At 37.3% G+C, this 22,396-nt stretch overlaps 1 protein-coding gene across 2 annotated transcripts in view; it reads left to right on the forward strand.

The window, feature by feature from the left end:
• The window catches only part of MAP3K13 (mitogen-activated protein kinase kinase kinase 13), a 163,930-nt gene that overhangs the window by 104,637 nt on the left and 36,897 nt on the right, over positions 1-22,396 (forward strand). For both annotated transcript variants that reach the window (XM_079921837.1, XM_079921838.1), the window contains one exon: positions 9,865-10,424. In XM_079921837.1, coding sequence (XP_079777963.1) covers positions 9,950-10,424 — 475 coding nt within the window. In that variant the 5' untranslated portion in view covers positions 9,865-9,949. The remainder of the gene's footprint in view (positions 1-9,864; positions 10,425-22,396) is intronic.

Below are 22,396 nucleotides of genomic sequence, written 5' to 3' on the forward strand. Positions count from 1 at the left end.
CGTTACAAGCTAAATGTGCCTCAATTTCTATGTATATTGATCTATCTCTCTCTTATCCCACTTTTGTCATTTTTCCACTTTCTTTTTTTTTTTCCCCACTTTCTTTAAGAAAGCTCACTTGTCTTCCTTTTGCCCTTCCTTTCATGCCCCTTGATCTCACATATATATTGAGCATATTGACATATATCTTTTCATTCTAGTTTTTCTAGTTAAAGCTTTGGATAGCTAACAAGTCTTGAGGATTTGCTGTGTGCTAGATAAGAGCATTATATATGCATTATCTCATATAATCATCTAATCTCTTCTATGAGTTGGATTCTGTTGTTATCACCACTTATAGATAACAAAATTGAGGCTTAGAGAGTAAGATCAAGTTAATGATTAGTATTTGAATCCAGGTCTATCTTCATCCAGTGTCTCCCCTCTTAGCCCCTCACAGTGTTGCTCTCTATATGATGAAGTGCATAGAAGGTTCTGAATTGGTTGGGAAACAATATGAAAGTGTGCATTATAGCCCAAATTGTAAAACATAACTTAAATTTTAAATAGTAATTTTAAAATAATTTCAGTGGTCATTTCAACTGTTCTCCTGAACTATTTATCTTAAGGAGAGTCTTAGATTTCCCAACGAAAGAGGGGAAAGGCACAAAATAACAGGAAAGGAAAAAAAGAAAAGGGACTAGCTTTTATTGAATGCTTACTGTATACTTGGTGCTGTTATCAGGGACCAGCTCAAGTTCACAGTTCTATCTATGTATTCTATAATCTTCCTTTATTTAAAAAAATTAGGGTATTTCTCTATCTCCTACTTTTCCATGAATATCTTGCTCACAGTTCCTAAAGATAATTCTTTATGAAAGGTTGTTTTTGTGATCCTAAATGCAAGAGTTTCAGTGCATTAGTGTGTAATTCATCTGACCTTAGAACTTGGAAATAATCAAGATATAATTAGATATGCCTTTGTCTCTTCATCTGTCTTAAGTTTCAGTTCTCTTATCTAGATTATTCTGCCTTTTGAATATGATTCTTACTAGTAGAAAAGGTAAAAACAAAATAGGAGTCATCAGCTTTTGTTTCCTCATTTGTCATCTGTTTTTTATTCATTTTTCTTTTTGTTTTGAATTTATAAATGATTCTTATGCCTATTCGCAAGCCTCAGCACACACTGACGATTAGTTTTCCTGACCATGTCCTTAACATCACATATCATTTTTCAAATATGCAAATGTAGTAAAGATGGCTCGTTCATCCATGTGTTTAAAGCAACAAAGATTTGGATTGAAAACTTCTGATTAAACAAGTGATGGATGCTAAGACTAGAAATTTAGGAAAATATAGAAAATTTTAAAAAACAACAGTGATAACCACTGTTGACCTTTTAAACCTATTTTCCTGTTTTCTCGAAAGGCTTCTATAATTATTTTTATACTCATTCATATTAAATATTTAAGGGCATATATGTCTGTATCTCATTTTTTAAGACATTTTAAGTAGATTTATTTAGTTACTAATTTTCTTCCTCATATAGCAAGTCAGATTTAAGTCAGAAAATATTGATTCTATTCTGGAATATTAACACTTAGTATATATTATTTATCATAGATTTATGGAGGTTATAGAGAAACCATTCCTTTGGTCAAGAAATTTGTTTGGCCTTTGACTGAAGGTATATTTGAAGCCTCACAAGTTGCTATTTTTTGATAAGATTATAGTCTGTAACTCTGAAAATGAAACATCTTTATTCATTTTATTTTTTTTAATTTAATTTTTTAACATCTTTATTGGAGTATAATTGCTTTACAATGGTGTGTTAGTTTCTGCTTTATAACAAAGTGAATTAGTTATACACATACATATGTTCCCGTATCTCTTCCCTCTTGCATTTCCCTCCCTTCCACCCTCCCTATCCCACCCCTCTAGGTGGTCACAAACCACCTAGCTGATCTCCCTGTGCTATGTGGCTACTTCCCACTAGCTACCTATTTTGTGTTTGGTAGTGTATATATGTCCATGCCACTCTCTCACTTTGTCACAGCTTACCCTTCCCGCTCCCCATATCCTCAAGTCCATGCTCTAGTAGGTCTGTGTCTTTATTCCCGTCTTACCCCTAGGTTCTTCATGACCTTTTTTTTTTTTCCTTAGATTCCATATATATGTGTTAGCATACAGTATTTGTTTTTCTCTTTCTGACTTCATTCTGTATGACAGACTCTAGGTCCATCCACCTCACTACAAATAACTCAATTTCGTTTCTTTTTATGGCTGAGTAATATTCCATTGTATATATGTGCCACATCTTCTTTATCCATTCATCTGTTGATGGGCACTTAGGTTGCTTCCATGTCCTGGCTATTGTAAATAGAGCTGCAATGAACATTTTGGTACATGACTCTTTTTGAATTATGGTTTTCTCAGGGTATATGCCCAGTAGTGGGATTGCTGGGTCATACGGTAGTTCTATTTGTAGTTTTTTAAGGAAGCTCCATACTGTTCTCCATAGTGGCTGTATCAGTTTACATTCCCACCAACAGTGCAAGAGTGTTCCCTTTCCTCCACACCCTCTCCAGCATTTATTGTTTCTAGATTTTTTGATGATGGCCATTCTGACTGGTGTGAGGTGATACCTCGTTGTAGTTTTAATTTGCATTTCTCTAATGATTAGTGATGTTGAGCATTCTTTCATGTGTTTGTTGGCAATCTGTATATCTTCTTTGGAGGAATGTCTATTTAGGTCTTCTGCCCATTTTTGGATTGGGTTGTTTGTTCTTTTGTTACTGAGTTGCATGAGCTGCTTGTAAATTTTGGAGATTAATCCTTTGTCAGTTGCTTTAAAACCTACATTATAAAGTTATTTTAACTTTAGTCATAGTTGTATTTATAGGTAGTAATATTCATTAAGTAATCTGTCAACATGGAGGTTGCCTGTTCGTAATTTTTATTTTTTGCTGGCTCCAGCATACTTTAATATTATGAAACATTCATAATCTTAACCAAAAATATAGATATATGGTAGACACTGAATCAGTATTTCTGAATGCATGACTATTGGATAAAATGTTATAAAGAAGATGGGACAAGGTAGGTCGGTGGATTTGGTTGATGTGAGGTTATTATTGTCCTTTCAAATAGGGATTTCAGTAGAGGGTTCACAGTTAGGAGAGCAAGTTAGGGGTAAAGGCGCAATTGTAAGCCACTATTCTGATCTGATTAACTTGCAATTCCATTAGAAAAAGCAATCTAATTTTTTTAAAGTTCAAATCAAGATCTCCGTGATAGACCTCTATCCTAGAAAGATCATTTTTTATGTGATTACTATGAACAAGTAACTTAATCCCAGTTTTAAAATGGGAATGATGCCCTAACAGCAGAAATCTCACTTGTGCTCTAAATACTGCTATGTGAATTTTAGAGAAATAACCAGAAAGTTAGGATAGCAGCATTGTGTTCATTTTAAGGCAAGAAAATGCCAAGTAATGATAAGACAGCTTGAGAAGAGGTGAGCATCAATCAAGAAATCTCAGCAATAAGGCTTACTTTCTAGTTTTATTCAATTTTAGTCCTACTGAAAACTTTGTGAGGCAAAATTTCCCAAAATCTTTGATTTATTCATATTTATGATGTAAAACTCAAAATCTGATCTATTATAAAATTATCCTCTATTAGCAACATGGGGAAATTGTATTATATAATAAAAACACAAGAACTCAAGGGCCATTTGGCCACATGACCGCTTCCACTCGTCTTTTTCTCTGTGCCGAACCCATCTTGGCATGAAGCCAAGGTAATTTCCAGAAATTGGCAGTGCGCTGCCAAATGCACATCTGCTGCTGTCTCCAACCCTTGCCTACTAATTTTGCACAAACCACTTCCTCCTTTTGAGGGCAAGGGAAGTGTGCCCAAAGGGCAGAGACGGAAGCACCACCTTGTGCTCCTGGCAGATTCAGGAGCCCTTGTAAGGGAAGCAGCAGCATCACCTCACCTGCAGCCTTGCCCATAGAGCTTCCTACTGATAAGGGTGACACGCCAACCTTGCCCCTTTGCCCCTCTGCTCTTCCTTCTCTTTTTCCATTTGACTCTCAGTGTTTAAAATTCTTGCCTCATTTCCTTTCTATCCCCTTCTAATGAATTCTAGCTTTGACTTCTCATGAATTAAAATATCCAAACAGTCAGTTCCCAAAAGGGTACCTGAGCCAAATCTGGACAGAGAGGGAGGAACTGAGAGGACAAAGACAGAGGCAGAGATGGTGGGGCTGCTTGTGTTCCCTTAGGTTCCACTTACCAGCTCCTTCACTGTGCAGTGTGGCAGTGTGTGGGTGTACGTACAAACACAGGTAAAATTTAGATATTTTTATCCTCCTACACTCTTACATGTAGAGTCAGCTCTGATCATATTTGAATATAGCCATGGTGATGATTTCTTTCCCTTTGTTCTTGTGCTTCTCCATTTCTCTGCATTTGTTGGTTGCAATTGGTCTTGATATTCTTGGTGAGCAGAGGAAAACCTCTCTGACTACATATCTTTATACACACCTTGAGGTTTCCATCACTTCTGCCCACTCTCAGAGCCACTGAATCACCAATAGCTGGGTGCCCTTCACTCCTCTGTTAACAGGTGCAGGGCCACCCCTCTAAATGGGTGCTTGTGCTTCTTTGGGTGTAGCTTTAGTGCACCTAGAATAACACAGTGAATTATTATCGTTTTTGTCATCAATGGTCATGCTATCATGGCTATTTGTTTCTGTTTTTTTGAATAAACAGCCAGACTAGGGGAAGATCATAGGTTGAAGATCATTCTATCTCTGACACTAATTAGTTGTATTGAGGGAGTCAGCAATCTCTCTGGGATTTGATTCTCATATGTAAAACAAGTGGGTTGGACTATATTCCTTGAAGGTCCTGTTATTCCTTGATGTCTTAAATATCAAACTGAATGTGATGACCATGCTGACGTTCTCTTCTTTAGACTCATTGCCAGTGCCTGTGTGAACAGGTCCACTTCATGTATACCATTAACCTCTTAGAAATGTGAAGAGATGGGAGTTCCCTGGTGGTCTAGTGGTTAGGATTCTGCGCTTTCACTTTCATGGCCCGGGTTCAACCCCTGGCTGGGGAAATGAGATCGGAGGCGTGGCCAAAAAAAAAAAAAAAGAAATGGGAAGAGATTACAGAACAAACACATGTTTTTCTAACTTTTTGTATATGAGCTCATTTCAATATGAGGTCATCAGAGAGAAGAAACTCAGAATAAAAATGGACAAAATGCAAATTTACCAGGAATTAATATAAAATCCTGTAGTTGGGTTCAAAGAACAAATTGCACAAATAGGTGTTTGGCTGACATTCACATATACATTTGGGTATTTGCATTATCAAGTCTGATGTGAGCCAACAGCATAATATATGCCCTGTGCTGTAAAGGATCCCAACGGCAAAGACAGACTGGAAGCAACTTTACTAAGGCAGTGGCCAAGTCTGAAAATATGAAGTCAGCAGTCTTGAAAGAGATCAGGCAGAGCAAGGTCAGAGAGACCAAAGGCAAGAGACAGCTCAAGGTTGTGGCAGGAGGTCAGCAAGAAAGCAAAATGAGGGGATCAGTAATGTCAGAGCTTAGAGATGAGTAAAAAAGAAGGAAGTGGAGAGGATTGGGGTGGGGAATGGCAGTCAATTCAGCAAACAGCTGTTGCTGTAGCGAAGGGTTCCAGCATTTCTTTTTCTTTCTTTCTTTCTTTTCCCCAACATTATAGTCCCAGGCAGCTTCCCAGCCCCTAAATTTCTCCATGCCCTAGAATTTGTCCCTCTTAACCTAACCTCAAACAGTTAAAGTTTTCTGATTTGTTTAAAGGGAAGAATTATCTGCATTATTTCATGAGCTTTCAGAGCCCGTATGTGAAGGAGCTACCTTTATTGCACACTACTCTCCAACCTTAGCTGGCTCTTTCCTTATTTCCGGGTGATCAGCCCTCCCACACATGCCCTGGTCGTTTTTTCCCTGCCTCTGCTAATGCTCTTGTTCTTTCCTGACTTCCTTTCCTCTGTCAGTTTCAAACACATCTTCCTTGCAAAGGTTCACCTCAAGTCCAGTCAGCCCAATCTACCTTCTCCTGCCCCATTCTTGTTCCCCTTCTCCCACAGCCTGTAGAACAGAATATGGCTCGTATGTCATGGGGGTGGGAGTGGGGAGGAGGTAATTCCCTCGGTGTAATTATTAACTCTTTAAGTAGTGTATAAGCTTTGAAAAGAAGAAACTATGTCTTACAGAGACCACATGGTATAGGAGAGAGTTTGGAATTAGGAAAAAAAAAAAATGGTATTCAGTCCTGGCTCTGTGACCTTTGGCATATACCTCTCTCTAGGCCTCCGTGTCCTTCTGGGAAAAAAAGGAATAACCATTCCATGCTCTGGCTTCCTTAAACAGGCAATCAGGTGTTTAGGTCAAGGTCACAGGAAAAGTACTCTAAGAAAGTGAAGGGTTATCATAAGAGGTGCCTTGTCGTAAAAAAAAGGCAAGGGAATTTGAGAATCTGAATTCTGAGTTAGATTTTAATTCCTGCTCTACCGCTTACTCAATATGTGGCCTTAGAAGTTTCTTGCTTCTCTCAAATGAAAATGACACTATCACAAAGATTATGGTGTTGATGCTGGTTTATATGCCAATTTCTAAGAGCCAGCTGTCAAATATTTAGTAACTTTGCAAGCAGGTTGTTAAGCTGTTGTTATTAGCTTGAAATCTGCCTTGGTGGGAGTATTTACACCAGGGAAATGGACAAACACTACAAATCGGATTGTTGGGTTTTTTTATTCTGGAGAGTAAACACATCGGTGATTATGTAAACGGGGCTCTGTAAATTATAAAGCCCTTTGCCTTCCTTACCATTAAAAGTAGCAATGGTGGGCTTCCCTCGTGGCGCAGTGGTAGGGAGTCCGCCTGCCGATGCAGGGGACATGGGTTTGTGCCCCGGTCCCGGAAGATCCCACATGCTGCGGAGCGGCGGGGGCGGTGAGCCATAGCTGCTGAGCCTGCGCGTCCGGAGCCGGTGCCCTGCAACGGGAGAGGCCACGGCAGTGAGAGGCCCGCGTACCGTAAAAAAAAAAAAAAAAAAAAAGTAGTAACGGTAATAGTAATGTCCTGTACCCATAGAACCTAGCCTAGTGCGTGGTTCTAGCATTTATTTAATAAAAACATTTTAATTTAACTTGGTACTGCTCCTAGCATGCATTTAATAAAAACGTTTTTAATTTAACTTGGGTTCACCTTTGTATTATTTTGATACTTCTGTCCCTGAGCTAAAGAAGCTCCCATGTTTACCTCTCTTTAAATTCCTCTCTATAAAGTGTCTTTTTATTTTTTTTGTTTTTCCTTTTTGGCCACACCGCCCACGGCATATAGGATCTTAGTTCCCGGACTAGGGGTGGAACCCGTTCCCCCTGCAGTGGAAGTGCAGAGTCTTAACCACTGGACTGCCAGGGAAGTCCCTAAAGTGTCTTTTTAAAATCAGATAACATAAATAAAAATCTGGTTCAGTGCATGAAACACACAGTAGGCATTAAACCGTCTACATTTATGAGCTAATTATCTTCATTCTAAAACTTCATCTCTTCTGATATTTCATATCTCAGTTAATGACATTGTCCATCTATCATTATCCCAAGTTAGTTATCTGAAAGTATTCCTCTCCTGTCCCTTTCCTCACCCACCCCCATGTTTTATCAATCACTAGATCTTACCAGTTTTACCTCTTAAAACCTGTCCCCTCCTCTTCATTCATTGCCATTGCTACTGCCTTGGTGTCCTCATCATTTCTTACTTGATCTCTTCCTCCTAACTGATATCTTGACCTTCAGTCATTCTCCTTCAATCCAACCTCTATTGCTATGGGTATGATTTTAAATTACAAATCTGACCAAATCACTCCATTGCTTAAAATTCCTTAATGACTCTCTGTTGTCTTGAGGATAAAATCTAAAAGCTTTAAGCTTACCATACAGGTCCACCATATTCTGACCTTGGCCCACCTTTTACAAGAGTTATCTCCTACTGCTCCCCATTACTACCTGGAACGCCTAGTCTCACTTCCCTAGCAATCCCTGGTCTCAGTAATGAAGATGAGAAATTAATAACATAAGAATGGTCTATTTTTATTTGTAACCCCCAATATAGGATACTGTGGCTCCCCATCACCTTCAGAATAAAATCCAAATCTCTTAGCCTAGCATACTTACAATCTAGCCCCTGACTCTCTCCAATTCATATCTTTCTCTGTATATATACATATAACCTACATTCCAGCCACTAAGATATCTCATCTGTTCCATATTTTCATCCCTCCATGCCCTCGTTCACACTTTCTCCAAACCTGTAGTATCCTCTTCCTCTTCTTTCACTCACTCCTTTCCTGCCTGCCTGATGAATTTCTACACTTCCTTCAAACAGATCAATAGTTACCACCTTTGGGCAGCTATCCCTGAAACTATCCCTCCCTCTTCTGTGCTCCCAGAGCACTTGGTTAAGCAGTGTACAGTCAATCTTTGTTGGTCTGTCTTTTGCCCCCTCTGCGAGATCATCTTTATCCCGTGGCCTCTAGCACATCCTTGATGCTTAATACAGAGTGAAAGAAGGAAGGGCTATTATATAGGGATTTGCAAAGAAAGTAAATTTCTGATAAGAGACATACATTGAATAAGTTTAAGATTGATTTTGCATGATCTGGTGAATCTAGAACAATTCTATGTCTTTATTTTCAGGGGGTAGGTGGCTCTGAGAAATTGGTGCTAATGGACAGATCAGAAGCAAAGAATAAGTTTAAAGAGCTGCGGCTTGGTCACATTGCTCCAGATTTGGTGCAGTACAGTAAAACAAAATTTACATCTTAGGAATTTATCTGTCACATACACAAGACATTTATCTACATGCCTTAATGAATGCCTTAGAAAGTAAAGCAAGGTGCCAGTGGACAAGACACTAAAGCAAACAGAAGATATCAGCAGTGACTTATAATAACTCAGAATGTAGTTTCTAACAAAAATATATTTATACCTTTGGGAAGGGAAACAATTTTTTTCTGATTATAAATATAATATATATTTCTTAGTCTGTTCAGGCTGCTATAACAAAAATACCACAGACTAGATGGCTCAGACAACAAACATTTTTACTTCTGACAGTTTTTTGGAGGGTGAGCTGAGATATCCAAGATCAAAGCACTCACAGATTTGATAATCTGGTGAGGGCCTGCTTCCTGGTTCATAGACAGCCATCTTCTCACTGTGTCCTCACATGGAAGAAGAGGGAAGGGAGTAACCTGGGGTCTTTTTTATAAGGCACTAATCCCATTCATGAAGGCTCCACCATCATGACCTAATCCCATCCCAAAGGCCCCCACCTCCAAACAGCATCACAAATGAGTTTCAACATGTAAATTTTGGGGGGACACAACCATTCAGTCTATAGAAACATATTAATGCAAAATACTTAGAATATCTCGAAAAACACAACATAAATCCCTCCCAAATCTAACCACCTAGAATTAACTGTTGTTAATTCTTTGGATGTATCCTTCCAGTCTTTTTTTCTTGTATATGTGTTTGTGTATCCTTTTAAATAATAAAAATTTTTAATGGCTTACATTGTATATATTTTTCTAACCTATTTTTTATATTAATATGTCATGAACATTTTCTCATGTTAGTAAATACTCTTCTACAACATGATTTTTAACTGCTGCACAGTATTCCTTCATATGGATGAACACCACTGTTTATAATCAATCCCCCTGGTTTCAATGTTTTTATTATTATAAACGGAAGTGTAGTGGTGTGGATGACTAAAGAAAGGGTGATCTCACGACCTCCTCCTGTTTTCCCCAGGTTCTGAAGCCCCCTCTTACATCAGAACTCTTTTCTAATGATCCTCTGAGTGTCATCTCAGGACCCTGGGCACACTCATGGCACGATGGCCAACCCTCAGGAGCACCTGAGCTGCTCCCCTTCCCCACACTTGCCTTTGAGTGAAAACAAAACCTTCAATGGACTACAAGATGACATCGCACCTATGCGAAGCCACCCTTCACCCAAGCTTCTTAAGGACCAGCAGGAAAAGGGGGTGGTGCAAACAGAGCTAAATGAGGGCATGAACAGCCCCATCACCACAACAGTGTTGACAAGCGTAAGCGAGGATTCCAGGGACCAGTTTGAGAACAGCGTTCTTCAGCTAAGGGAACAAGATGAATCAGAGATGGCCATGTCTCACGGGAACAGCAACACTGTGGATGGAGAGGGCACAAGTGGAACTGAAGACATCAAGATTCAGTTCAGCAGGTCGGGCAGCGGCAGTGGTGGGTTTCTTGAAGGACTATTTGGATGCTTAAGGCCTGTATGGAATATCATTGGGAAGGCATATTCCACTGATTACAAATTGCAGCAGCAAGGTAAGCTAGAGTATGGACCTGGAAGATATTTCCTGTGTAAACGCACTACCACCATTAACTGCATAACCTTTGATAAATTAAAGACCTAGTGCCAGAAGAATACCCCATATCAATTTCCTATAGACCTGAATGGAACAGATTGACATATGGTTGGTCTTTTTTGGTCGAAGCCCACCTTTTGTGGTTGTACAGTCCAGTGGTGTCCAGAGTAGAGTACATATAAGACAATCCATGACATTGTGAAGAAGAAGATGTTAGAGCTTCTGTTCCTTTTATCTCATCATTTTAAATTTCTATTTTCATGCATGTTTTCATATATATTTGGTATTTTAATAAAGTTTTACAGATATATAATTTATAAATAAATTACATAGTGAGTGCATATTCAAAAATTTGATTGACAGTTTTTACAGTCAAAAAGTCTGATGGTCACTGGACTAATTCAAAACCAGACGGAAGCCACATGGTACTGCCCCTGAAGATTGCAGGCCTGCCTTAGGTAGTAGTAAAAAGGAATTTTTTTATCTTACAGTCAGGCACAGAAAGCTCACATTTTGAGGAAAGAACAAAATATCTAACCATTCTTGAGAAACATTATTATTTCGAGATCCCACAGCTTTTTAAAAAGTAAAAATTTAACTCCCATCATTGTGTAGTATGTATATTCATATACTCCAATTCAAGCCTTATGCTTTTGAAGTAAAGAGAACACATGGCACTAGTGTCCTTTATAACTTCATTTATATTGTTGAAACAATTTTTTCCTGAGAACAAAAGTAATATATATAGAAATTTTGAAACATACAAGTAAGTTCCTCCCCAAAAATTAAAATAATCTATGATTCTCCCATCTCCTGACAATAACCACCATTAGTGTTTTGGGTATATGTTAGTCTATACATGTGTGTATGTGTGCTTAAAAAAGTCATGCTGTTCTGTAACACTTTTTTACTTCATACTGTGAACATTTCCTGTATCATGAAATATACTTTTTCAGCATCATTCTTAATCGCTGCATAATATTAAATTGTGTTAACATACACAGTTTAAGTAATTATAATTAAGTAATCCTGTTTTTTTCCTTGTAATGAGAACTCTTAGGGTTTACTGTCTTAACAACTTTCATGCATTAACATAAACAGTGTTCATTATATTTATCAAGTTGTACACCACATCCCTAGTACTTACTTATCTTATAACTGGAAGTTTGTACCTTCTGACTGCCTTCATCCAATTCCCCCTCCCCTACTTGCCACCTCTGGTAACCACAAATCTGATCTCTTTCTTTGTGAGTTTGTTTTTGAAGTATAATTGACCTACAACACTATATTAGTTCCTGGTACACAACATAGTGATTTGACATTTCTGTACATTTCAAAATCATCACCATGATTAGTTACTGTCTGTCACCATACAAAGATGTTACATAATTATTGACTATATTCCCCACACTGTACATTTCATACCCTTGACTCATTTATTTTGTACTAAAAGTTTGTACCTCTTAATCTCCCTCACCTACTTCTCCCCTCCCCCCTCCCTCCTTCCCTCTGACAACCACCTGTCTGTTCTCTGTATCTATGACTCTGTTTCTGTTTTATTGTGTTTGTTCATTTGTTTTGTTTTTTAGATTACACATTTAAGTGAAATCATATAGTATTTGTCTTTCTCCATCTGACTTATTTCACTTAGCTTAGTGTCCTCTAGGTCTGTCCATGCTGTCACAAATGGCAAGATTTCATTCTTTTTTATGGCTGAGTAATATTCCATTGTGTTTGTGTGTGTGTGTGTGTGTGTGTGTGTGTGTGTGTACACCACACCTTTTTTGTCCATTCATCTACCGATGGGTACTTAGATTGCTTCCATATCTTGGCTATTGTAAATAATGCTGCAGTTAATGTAAGTGTGCAGATATCTTTTCTAAAGAGTGGGGTTTTTTTGGTTTTTTTAAATTTTTTATTTTTTATACAATTTTTAAAGATTGCTTTCCATTTACAGTTATTAGAGAATTTTGGTCATATTCCCCATGTTGTACATTACATCCTTGAGCCTATCTTACACTGAGTAGTTTGTACCTCCCATTCTCCCACCCCTCCCTCCCTCCCCACTGGTAACCACTGGTTTGTTCTCTATATCTGTGAGTCTGCTTTTTTGTTACATTCACTAGTTTGTTATATTTTTTAGATTCCACATATAAGTGATATTCTACAGTATTTGTCTTTCTCTAACTTATTTTACTAGCATAATGCCCTCCATATCCATCCATTTGCCGCAAATGGCAAAATTTCGTTCTTTTTTATGGCTGAGTAGTATTCCATTGTATGTGTGTGTGTGTGTCTGTGTGTGTGTCTGTGTGTGTGTCTGTGTGTCTGTGTATCCAATCTTGTCCACTCATCTGTTGATGGACACTTAGGTTGTTTCCATATCTTGGCAATTGTAAATAATGCTGCTATGAACATTGGGGTGCATGTATCTTTTCAAATTAGTGTTTTTGGTTTTTTCTGATATATACACAGGAGTGGAATTGCTGAGTCATATGGTAGTTCTATTTTTAGTTTTTTGAGACACCTCCATACTGTTTTCCACAGTGGCTGCACCAGTTTACATTCCCACTAACAGTGAACAAGGGTTCCCTTTTTTCACATCCTCACCGACACTTGTTGTGTTCTTTTTGATGATAGCCATTCCTTCTGACAGGTGTGAGGTGATATCTCATTGTGGCTTTGATTTTCATTTCCCTGATGATTACTGATGTTGAGCATCTTTTCGTATGCCTGTTGGCCATTTTCTTTTCCTCTTTGGAAAAATGTCTGTTTAGTTCTTCTCCCCATTTTTTAATCTGGTTTGTTTTTTTGATGTTGTGTTGTATGAGCTCTTTATATATGTTGGATATTAATCCCTTATCAGCCATATCATTTGCAAATATTTTCTCCCATTCAGTGGGTTATCTTTTTGTCTTGTCAGTGATTTCCTTTGCTGTGTGAAATCTTTTAAGTTTAATTAGGTCCCACTTGTTTATTTTTGTTTTCATTTCCTTTCCTTTAGGAGACAGATCCAAAAAAAATATTGCTGCAGTTTATGTCAAAGAGTGTTCTGCATATTTTCCTCTAGGAGTTTCATAGTATCTGGTCTTACATTTAGGTCTCTAAAGAGTGTTTTTGTTTTCTTTAGATAAATACCCAGGAGTGGAGTTGCTGAGTCATGTGGTAGTCCTACATATAGGTCTATTTTTAGTTTTTTGTGGTACCTCCATACTGTTTTCCATAGCGGCTGCACCAATTTGGGTTCCCATCACCAGTACCCAAGGGTTCCCATTTACCTACATCCTGGCCAACACTTGTTATTTGTTGTTTTTTTGATAATAGCCATTCTAGCAGGTGTGAAGTGATATCTCACTGTGGTTTTCATTTGCATTTTCCTAATAATTAGTGATATGGAACATCTTTTCATGTACCTGAGAGCCATTTGTATGTCTTCTTTAGATAAATGTCTGTTCAGATCCTCTACCCATTTTTTTTTTTTTTTTTTTTTTTTTTGCTGTATGCAGGCCTCTCACTGTTGTGGCCTCTCCCATTGCAGAGCACAGGCTCCAGACATGCAGGCTCAGTGGCCATGGCTCATGGGCGCAGCCGCTCTGCGGCATGTGGGATCTTCCCGGACTGGGGCACGAACCCATGTCCCCTGCATCGGCAGGCGGACTGTCAACCACTGCGCCACCAGGGAAGCCCTACCCATTTTTTAATCAGGTTGTTTGTTTGATGTTGAGCTATATGAGTTATTTGTATATTTTGGATATTAACCCCTTATCAGATATAGCATTTATAAATATCATCTCCCATTCAGTAAGCTGCCTTTTCATTTCATTGATAGTTTCCTTCACTGTGCAAAAGCTTTTTAGTTTGATGTAGTCCCATTTGTTTATTTTTGCTTTTGTTGCCCTTGCCTGAGGAGACATATCCAAAAAATATTGCTAAGACTGATGTCAAAGACCATACTGCCTATTTTTTCTTCCAGAAGTTTTATGGTTTCAGGTCTTACATTTAAGACTTTAATCCATTTTGAATTTATTTTTGTATATGGTGTAGTCCAGTTTGATTCTTTTGCATGTAGCTGTCCAGTTTTCCCAACACCATTTATTGAAGAGGCTGTCTTTTCCCCATTGTATATTCTTGCCTTCTTTGTCATAGATTAATTGCCCATGTAATTATGGTTTCATTTCTGGGCTCTCTATTCTGTTCCATTGATCTATGTGCCAGAACCATACTGCTTTGATTACTGTAGCTTTGCAGTATAGTTTGAAATCAGGGAGCATGATACCTCCAGCTTTGTTCTTCTTTCTCAAGATAGTTTTGGCTATTTGGGGTATTTTGTGTTTCCATACAAATTTTAGAATTATTTGTTCTACTTTTATGAAGAATGCCATGGGTATTTTGACAGGGATTGCATTGAATTCCTAGATTGCCTTGGGTAGTATGGTCATTTTAACAATATTAATTCTTCCAGTCCATGAACATGGTATATCTTTCCATCTGTTTGTGTTGTCCTCAATTTCTTTCATCAGTGTCTTATAGTTTTCAGAGTACAGGTCCTTTACCTCCTTAGATTTATTCCTACTATTTTATTCATTTTGACGCAATTGTAAGTGGGATTATTTTCTTAATTTCCTTTTCTGATTGTTAGTTGTTAGTGTATAGAAATTAACATATTTCTGTATATTAATTTTGTATCCTGCAACTTTACCAAATTCATTGATAACTTCTAGTGCAATCTTCTATTGCTTAACAATTTGTTTACTATTTTCAGTGATTATAAGCCACACTGCAGTGAACGTGTCCGTTCCTTAATTTTCGCACATATCTTGATTACTCCTTAGGATAAATTATTAAAAGAGGAATGCTGGGTTCAAAGGATTTTTTGCTTTAAAGCGTTTGATACATATCTTTGCAGCCTTATGTAAATGATCAGTTGTTATGAGTTCTTTCATCAAGAAATTTTATAAAGGAATAATATGGACCAGAAATGATATTCTGTTTTATTTATTTTATAACTGAATATTGGATTCTGTAGCCCTCCCTTAAAAATGTATTCATATATTTTAGTCAAGACTGTTGACAGCTTTTCCACAACTACCAGGTGACATTAGTTGCCATTAGCCACTTTTTCCATGCATTCAATTTTTTCTATTTCTGAAATACTTTTTCTTTTTTTGATATTTTATTTTAAGGTATTATTTTATTTTATTTTTTAACACAATTTTTACACTCCATTTACAGTTATTACAAAATGTTAGCTATCTTCCCCGTGTTGTACAATACATCCTTGTGGCCTGTCTTACAGCCAGTAGTTTCTACCTCCCACTCCCCCACCTCTATATTGCCCCCTCCCCCTCTCCCCACTAGTAACCACTAGTTTATTCTTATCTGTGAGTCTGCTTCTCTTTTTTTAATATTCACTAGTTTGTTGTATTTTTTAGATTCCACATATAAGTGACATCATACAGTATTTGTCTTTCTCTGTCTGACTTCTTTCACTTAGCATAATGCCCTCCAAGTCCATCCATGTTGCTGCAGATGGCAAAATTTCATTCTCTTTTATGGCTGAGTAGTATTCCAGTGTGTGTGTGTGTGTGTGTGTGTGTGTGTGTGTGTGTGTGTGTGTAGATATATATATACCACATTGTCTTTCTCCACTCATCTATTGATGTGAAATACTTTCTTTTAGAAATGCAAATCAGAACTACAATGAGGTACCATCTCACACCATTCAGAATGGCTATCATCAAAAAGTCTACCAATAACAAATGCTGGGGAGGGTGTGGAGAAAAGGGAACCCTCCTGCACTGTTGGTGGGAATGTAAGTTGGTGCAACCACTGTGGAAAACAGTATGGAGGTTCCTCAAAAAACTAAAAATAGAATTACCATATGACCCAGCAATCCTACTCCTGGGTATATATGCAGACAAAACTATAATTCAAAAAGATACATGCACCCCTATGTTCATAGCGGTACTATTCACAGTAGCCAAGACATGGAAACAACCTAAGTGTCCACTAACAGAAGAATGGATAAAGAAGATGTGGTACATATATAATGGAATACTACTCAGCCATAAAACAGAATGAAATAATGCCATTTGCAGCAACATGGATGCAACTAGAAATTATCATAGTAAGTGAAGTAAGTCAAAAAGAGAAAGACAGGGGCTTCCCTGGTGGTACAGTGGTTGAGAGTCCGCCTGCCAATGCAGAGGTTGCAGGTTCGTGCCCCGGTCCGGGATGATCCCACATGCCGCTGAGCGGCTGGGCCCGTGAGCCATGGCCGCTGGGCCTGCGTGTCCAGAGCCTGTGCTCCGCAACGGAGGAGGCCGCAGCAGTGAGAGGCCCGTGTGCCGCAAAAAAAAAAAAAAAAAGGTAAAAAAGAGAAAGACAAATACCATATGATATCACCTTTATGTGGAACCTAAACTATGGCACAGATGAACCTATTTACGAGACAAAAACAGACTCACAGACATAGAGAACAGACTTGTGGTTGCCAAGGGGGAGGGGGTATGGGGGAGGGATGGACTAGGAGTTAGGGGTTAGTAGATGCAAACTATGACATATAGAATGGATAAACAATACCGTCCTACTATATAGCACAGGGAATTATATTCAATATCCTGGGATAAACCATAATGGAAAAGAATATGAAAAAGATTGTATATATATATATATGTATAACTGAATCACTTTGCTGTACAGCAGAAATCAACAAAACATTGTAAATCAGCTATACTTCAATTTTTTTTAATTGATTCTGAAATACTTTCTCTTAAACCAATACCAGACTCCCCATCTATACCCCTTCTCCATAAGTATATTGGGATTTTCCTGTAAATCTGTCTATTCCAGGTATACTTTCCAGGATTTGTCAACCACAGCATTCTTTCTCAATCCCTAGGTTTTGTCTGTCTGTTTTCTCTCCGTACCCTGCACATTCTATCCTCTTTTTCTCTCTATGATCTTAAGGTTTCAGGGAAATTAAAGAGTTGTTCCTTGTCACACAGCGGTTGGGGACTCCTATGTTAAACAGTTTTATTATTTTAAAAATTGGGAATAAAGACAAATCCAAAGAGGAAAATAAAAATCACTTGTCATCCCATAACCACCCACCCTTAATTTATTATTTTTTAGAAGTTCCTTCTTCTCTGCTTAGACACAAAACTTACTAATATCTGCTTATGTGATAAACTCATTTGGTTTTGGGGGTCTTAACTTGTCCAGTCTAATAATTATTTTGGTGGCAATTTGGAGGTCTCAGGATCCAAACGCAGCATTGAGGTTCAGACTCATAAAGAAGACTAACAGACACATCCTATGTCTGTTAAAAGAAGCCTTTAAAATTCTTTATTGTTCTGTAACCTTGTATTTAATTTGTGTTCCGATTGATTATGTGACCTTCAGAAAGGCTTATTTCAGGAGCAAGTAAGACACATCCTTGGTCAGTTTAAGCTTACAAGGGTACGGCAGCTGCCCAGCTCTTCAGCAAATGACAGAATATCCTACCGTGAGCAGGTGTTGCTGTGGGCTGTAGAAGAGATTCACTAGCCTGAAACTAAGTGTAGTTTTTTTCTTGTCAGCTCTGGGATCATGGAGCTAATCTTTAATCCTGGATTACAGTCAACCAAAGGATAGTACATATAACAGATGTGTCCCTGCATTTGGTATTATGAGGAAATTTCACTTGATTAAATTTTTTTTAATGATATCTTCATCTCCCATTTAGTATGTTGGTAGTGAAGCGTAAGGTAATATGTGAAATCTTTTATTGCCAAATAGTTCCCAGTCTCAAAGCAAGTATTGTCATAGACTTGTCTGAATAAACAAAGGAGAACTTATGTGTTAAAGTGAGTGGGCATGTGGCTTTTTCTCAGTCCTAGGGATCATGGTGGATATTGGAATTAAGATAGTAGTCATAGTGATGAATCAGAGAGAAGATAAAAGCTGGGGAAGAGTACCAATGGGACAGCTGTAAAAGCAGCAGAAAGTCTGGGACTAACCCTGGAGGGAGCACAGCCAGTTTCCATCATTATAAGGTTTGTTATCTTGTTCCTCAGTGATCTAGGCCCCCAATTTGTATAGCCTTGTTGCTAACGTTCTTTTTGCTGCCATTTTCTTGTTCCTTGACTCCCTACTAGATATCGATCAGGATATTGGAACTGGACAGAGAGGACTAAATCACATGAATCAATTTTATTTCTGGTAGTCAGTTCTAGTAAAAAAAATTGATGGAAAGGTGGTTGAAGTATTACTTTACACTCTGTGTTCTTGAATTACCAATGCCGGCCCCTTTATTTTTCCATGGACAATTAAGATTTGGTTGAACATAGATGAATTAACACAGGCGTGAGCTACTGTTGGTCAAGGAAATTTTTGTTATTTATTATAATATCAACCTTTGGTATTTGAGTGCCAAATATATTTATCATTTGTATTTTATTTTATTTATTTATACTTTTATTATTATTATTATTTTGAGGTACACGGGCCTCTCACTGTTGTGGCCTTTCCCATTGCAGAGCACAGGCTCCGGATGCACAGGCTCAGCGGCCATGGCTCACGGGCTTAGTTGCTCCGCGGCATGTGGGATCTTCCCGGACTGGGGCACGAACCCGCGTCCCCTGCATCGGCAGGCGGACTCTCAACCGCTGAGCCACCAGGGAAGCCCTATTTTATTTATTTTTTAATTGAAGTATAGTTGATTTACAATATTATATTAATTTCAGGTGTACAACATAGTGATTTAATATTTTTATAGATTATACTCCATTTAAAGTTATTATAGGGACTTCCCTGGCGGTCCAGTGGTTAAGACTTCGCCCTCCAATGCAGGGGGTGCGGGTTCAATCCCTGGTCGGAGAACTAAGATCCCACATGCCTCGTGGCCAAAAAAACAAAACATAAAACAGAAGCAATATTGTAACAAATTCCATAAAGACTTTAAAAATGGTCCACATCAAAAAAAAATCTTTAAAAAAAAGAAGAATAAAAAAATGTTATTATATAATATTGGCTACATTCCTTGTGCCGTACAATATATCCTGGTAGCTTATTTATTTTATACATAGTAGTTTGTGCCTCTTAATCCCCTACCCCTATCTCGTCCCTCCCTCCTATCATTTGTATTTTAATACTTCATTTATTTCTCATTTTATAAAAATACTAAATAATAGGAATTATTTATAAAATATATAGTAAATTACAATATAAACATTATAAAATTATGTAAAGGGATTCCCTGGTGGTGCAGTGGTTGAGAGTTTGCCTGCCGAAGCAGGGGACGCGGGTTTGTGCCCTGGTCGGGGAGGATCCCACATGCCTTGGAGTGACTGGGCCCGTGAGCCATGGCCACTGAGCCTGCGCGTCCGGAGCCTGTGCTCCGCAACGGGAGAGGCCACAACAGTGAGAGGCCCGCGTACCGAAAAAAAAAAAAAAAAAAAAAAAGTAAAAAGAAAGGATTATTTAACAAATTGTTTTTTGAATCACTAAATAACACTATGAAAAAAATTAATTTGCATCAGTTCTCATACCATACAACAAAATAAACTTCAGATGTAAAGGTTAAACTTTTTAAAAATCAACTATAGATCACTCTTAGAAGATAGATTAGGCAGTAGAAGAAACTGCAAAGCAAATGACAAGCAGCTATAAAAATATTTTGTTCAAAACATAATAAAATTAAAAGAAAAATGCTTTTGTAAAAAGCCTCTTCGTATGTATCAAAGAAATAGAAAGCTCCTTTGAGCTTATGAGAACTGCAAGACCCTAATAAATAAATGGACAAGGGATAAATTTGATAATTCATACAAAGAAGATGTATTAAACAAATGTTGAGAAAATATCCTATATCACTGGCAATTAAAATAGTGCGAACTTATAAAACACTATTTTATACCTAACTAAATTAGCACCAAAAAATAATCGGCAACATTCATTGCTGGCAAAGTTGTAGTAAAAGAGACTTGCTCATACTTTGCTACTGTCAGCAAAAACTAGAAAAATCCTTTTGGATAGCAACTTGGAATGTATACCAAGAACCAGGAAACTATACTCTTTAATCTCAGGATTGAACGTGAGGAAGTAATATAAAGAAAGAAAAAAGTATCAAATTTAACTTAGCAAACAAAAAAGTGGAAACAAGTACAAAAAAAGGTAAGAGGGTACAGTAAGTAACTATTAAGCTTATAATAAAAACTGTAAGTACATGGGGAATACATAATATATGAAAAAAGTAGAAAAAATTATACATCACATACAACTCTGACATAGCTGTATACATATAAACAAAGACTAAAAGAAGATGAAAACAATATGTGCTGGGATTTCAGATAAAATATGTGCTTTTCTGCTTTTTCTAGTATTTTCTAATGTTTTCTAGTACTTAACAGTAAATAAAGATTGCATAAATAGGAAAACAAGACAGCGAAAGACTGTCTAATTTTAGTAATTATGTATTAAAAATTAGGGTAACTTGGGATTTTATAGAGTTATTTGGAGAAATATTGCCCAGTTATGTTCTTGCTCAGAATCCAGTGTTAGTACTTTATTCAGCCCCCAGAATGGTCAAAATGACACTGTGTTTAGTTCTTCACTAGACCCCTAATGAATAAAACTAAGTGTGCCATCAATACCTGTGTCCTATGGGTGCCACATGAAAAGCCTATAGGGATGAAAGTCATTAGACGCTGTAAAGATACTAAAAGCAGTCGTCTGTAACTTATCGTTTCCACCCAAACTTGTTTCTTTGGTGATTTCATATTTGTGAGCTATTTGTATTGTAGAGAGATTGTTTTTGTATAGCATCTATTCAATTTCAGTAGAGCAGAAACCTTTAATACTGCTCATACCAGAAGAATGGGACAAGTGCCGATGCTTTTAATCACCCTCACTATAATTTTTTCTGCTCTATGTATTTATATTTTAAAGGTCATGTTTTAACCTTTGTAATGAGAAACCACATTTTATTAAGCATCTACAGAATTTCTTTTCTGTTAGAGAAAATTAGAAAAGAGGGAAATGTAGTTCCCTTCTACTCTTTCTGCGCTTGCTTCATTGATGTAGTAGTGAGTTGATTTGCTTTCAAGACCAGAATATCTTCAAAGCTGATTCAACACTACTTTGTTCAGTGTTCTGCAAACAGTGGCCTTTAAGTGATTGGTGATCTGACAAGAATCTCTCATAACCTTTAGCATTGTCATCATCTTCTCCTCACTCTGTGGGGCTCTTAGCTCTTTGATGTTCATTTCTGACCAGTGCAGTGATAATGCACTGGCAAAAAGGATAATCAATGGATTATAGTCGTCTTTTTAAGTTGCATGAGATTAAAGCACATATTGATTGAATTTTTGATCTATTTTAAATAGCATTTTATTCATTTTAAATGTAATATAGGCTGAAACTAACACAATATTGTAAATCAACTATACTTCAATTAAAAATAAAAGTAATATAGGCTTATGGTTTAAAATTTTTAATACAGAAAAGGATAAACAACATAACATGAATCATCAATAATGCCACCACTTAGAAATGACCCCTGTTACATTTTTGGTGCAGAAAGAAATTAAACTTTAAGAAAAACAGAAACTTGAAAATACTGCATCTATATGAGTAAATATATTATGACTAATGACCCTCTCTCTCAAATACTTCTTGAGAGATAATGTGGTATAGTAGAGAAAACACTGTCCCTGAATTCAAGCCAGTTCTGGAGTCCTGGGCCCTGTTTTGCCACTTACCAATTATGTGACCTTGATTAAGTTACTTAAGGCATGGTTACCCTATGGCTTAGTTTTCTCATTTTTAAATAACCGTAATAAGGCCAGACTTATAGGATTGTTGTAAGAATTAAACACATGACAGATCTAAAGCATTATGCTAGTGTCTGGCGTATAGTAAGTGCTAAATAAAAGGTATATACTAATTTAATTA

This window comes from Stenella coeruleoalba (assembly GCF_951394435.1).
Source record: "Stenella coeruleoalba genome assembly, chromosome: 5".
In the NCBI taxonomy this organism is placed as follows: Eukaryota; Metazoa; Chordata; class Mammalia; order Artiodactyla; family Delphinidae; genus Stenella; species Stenella coeruleoalba.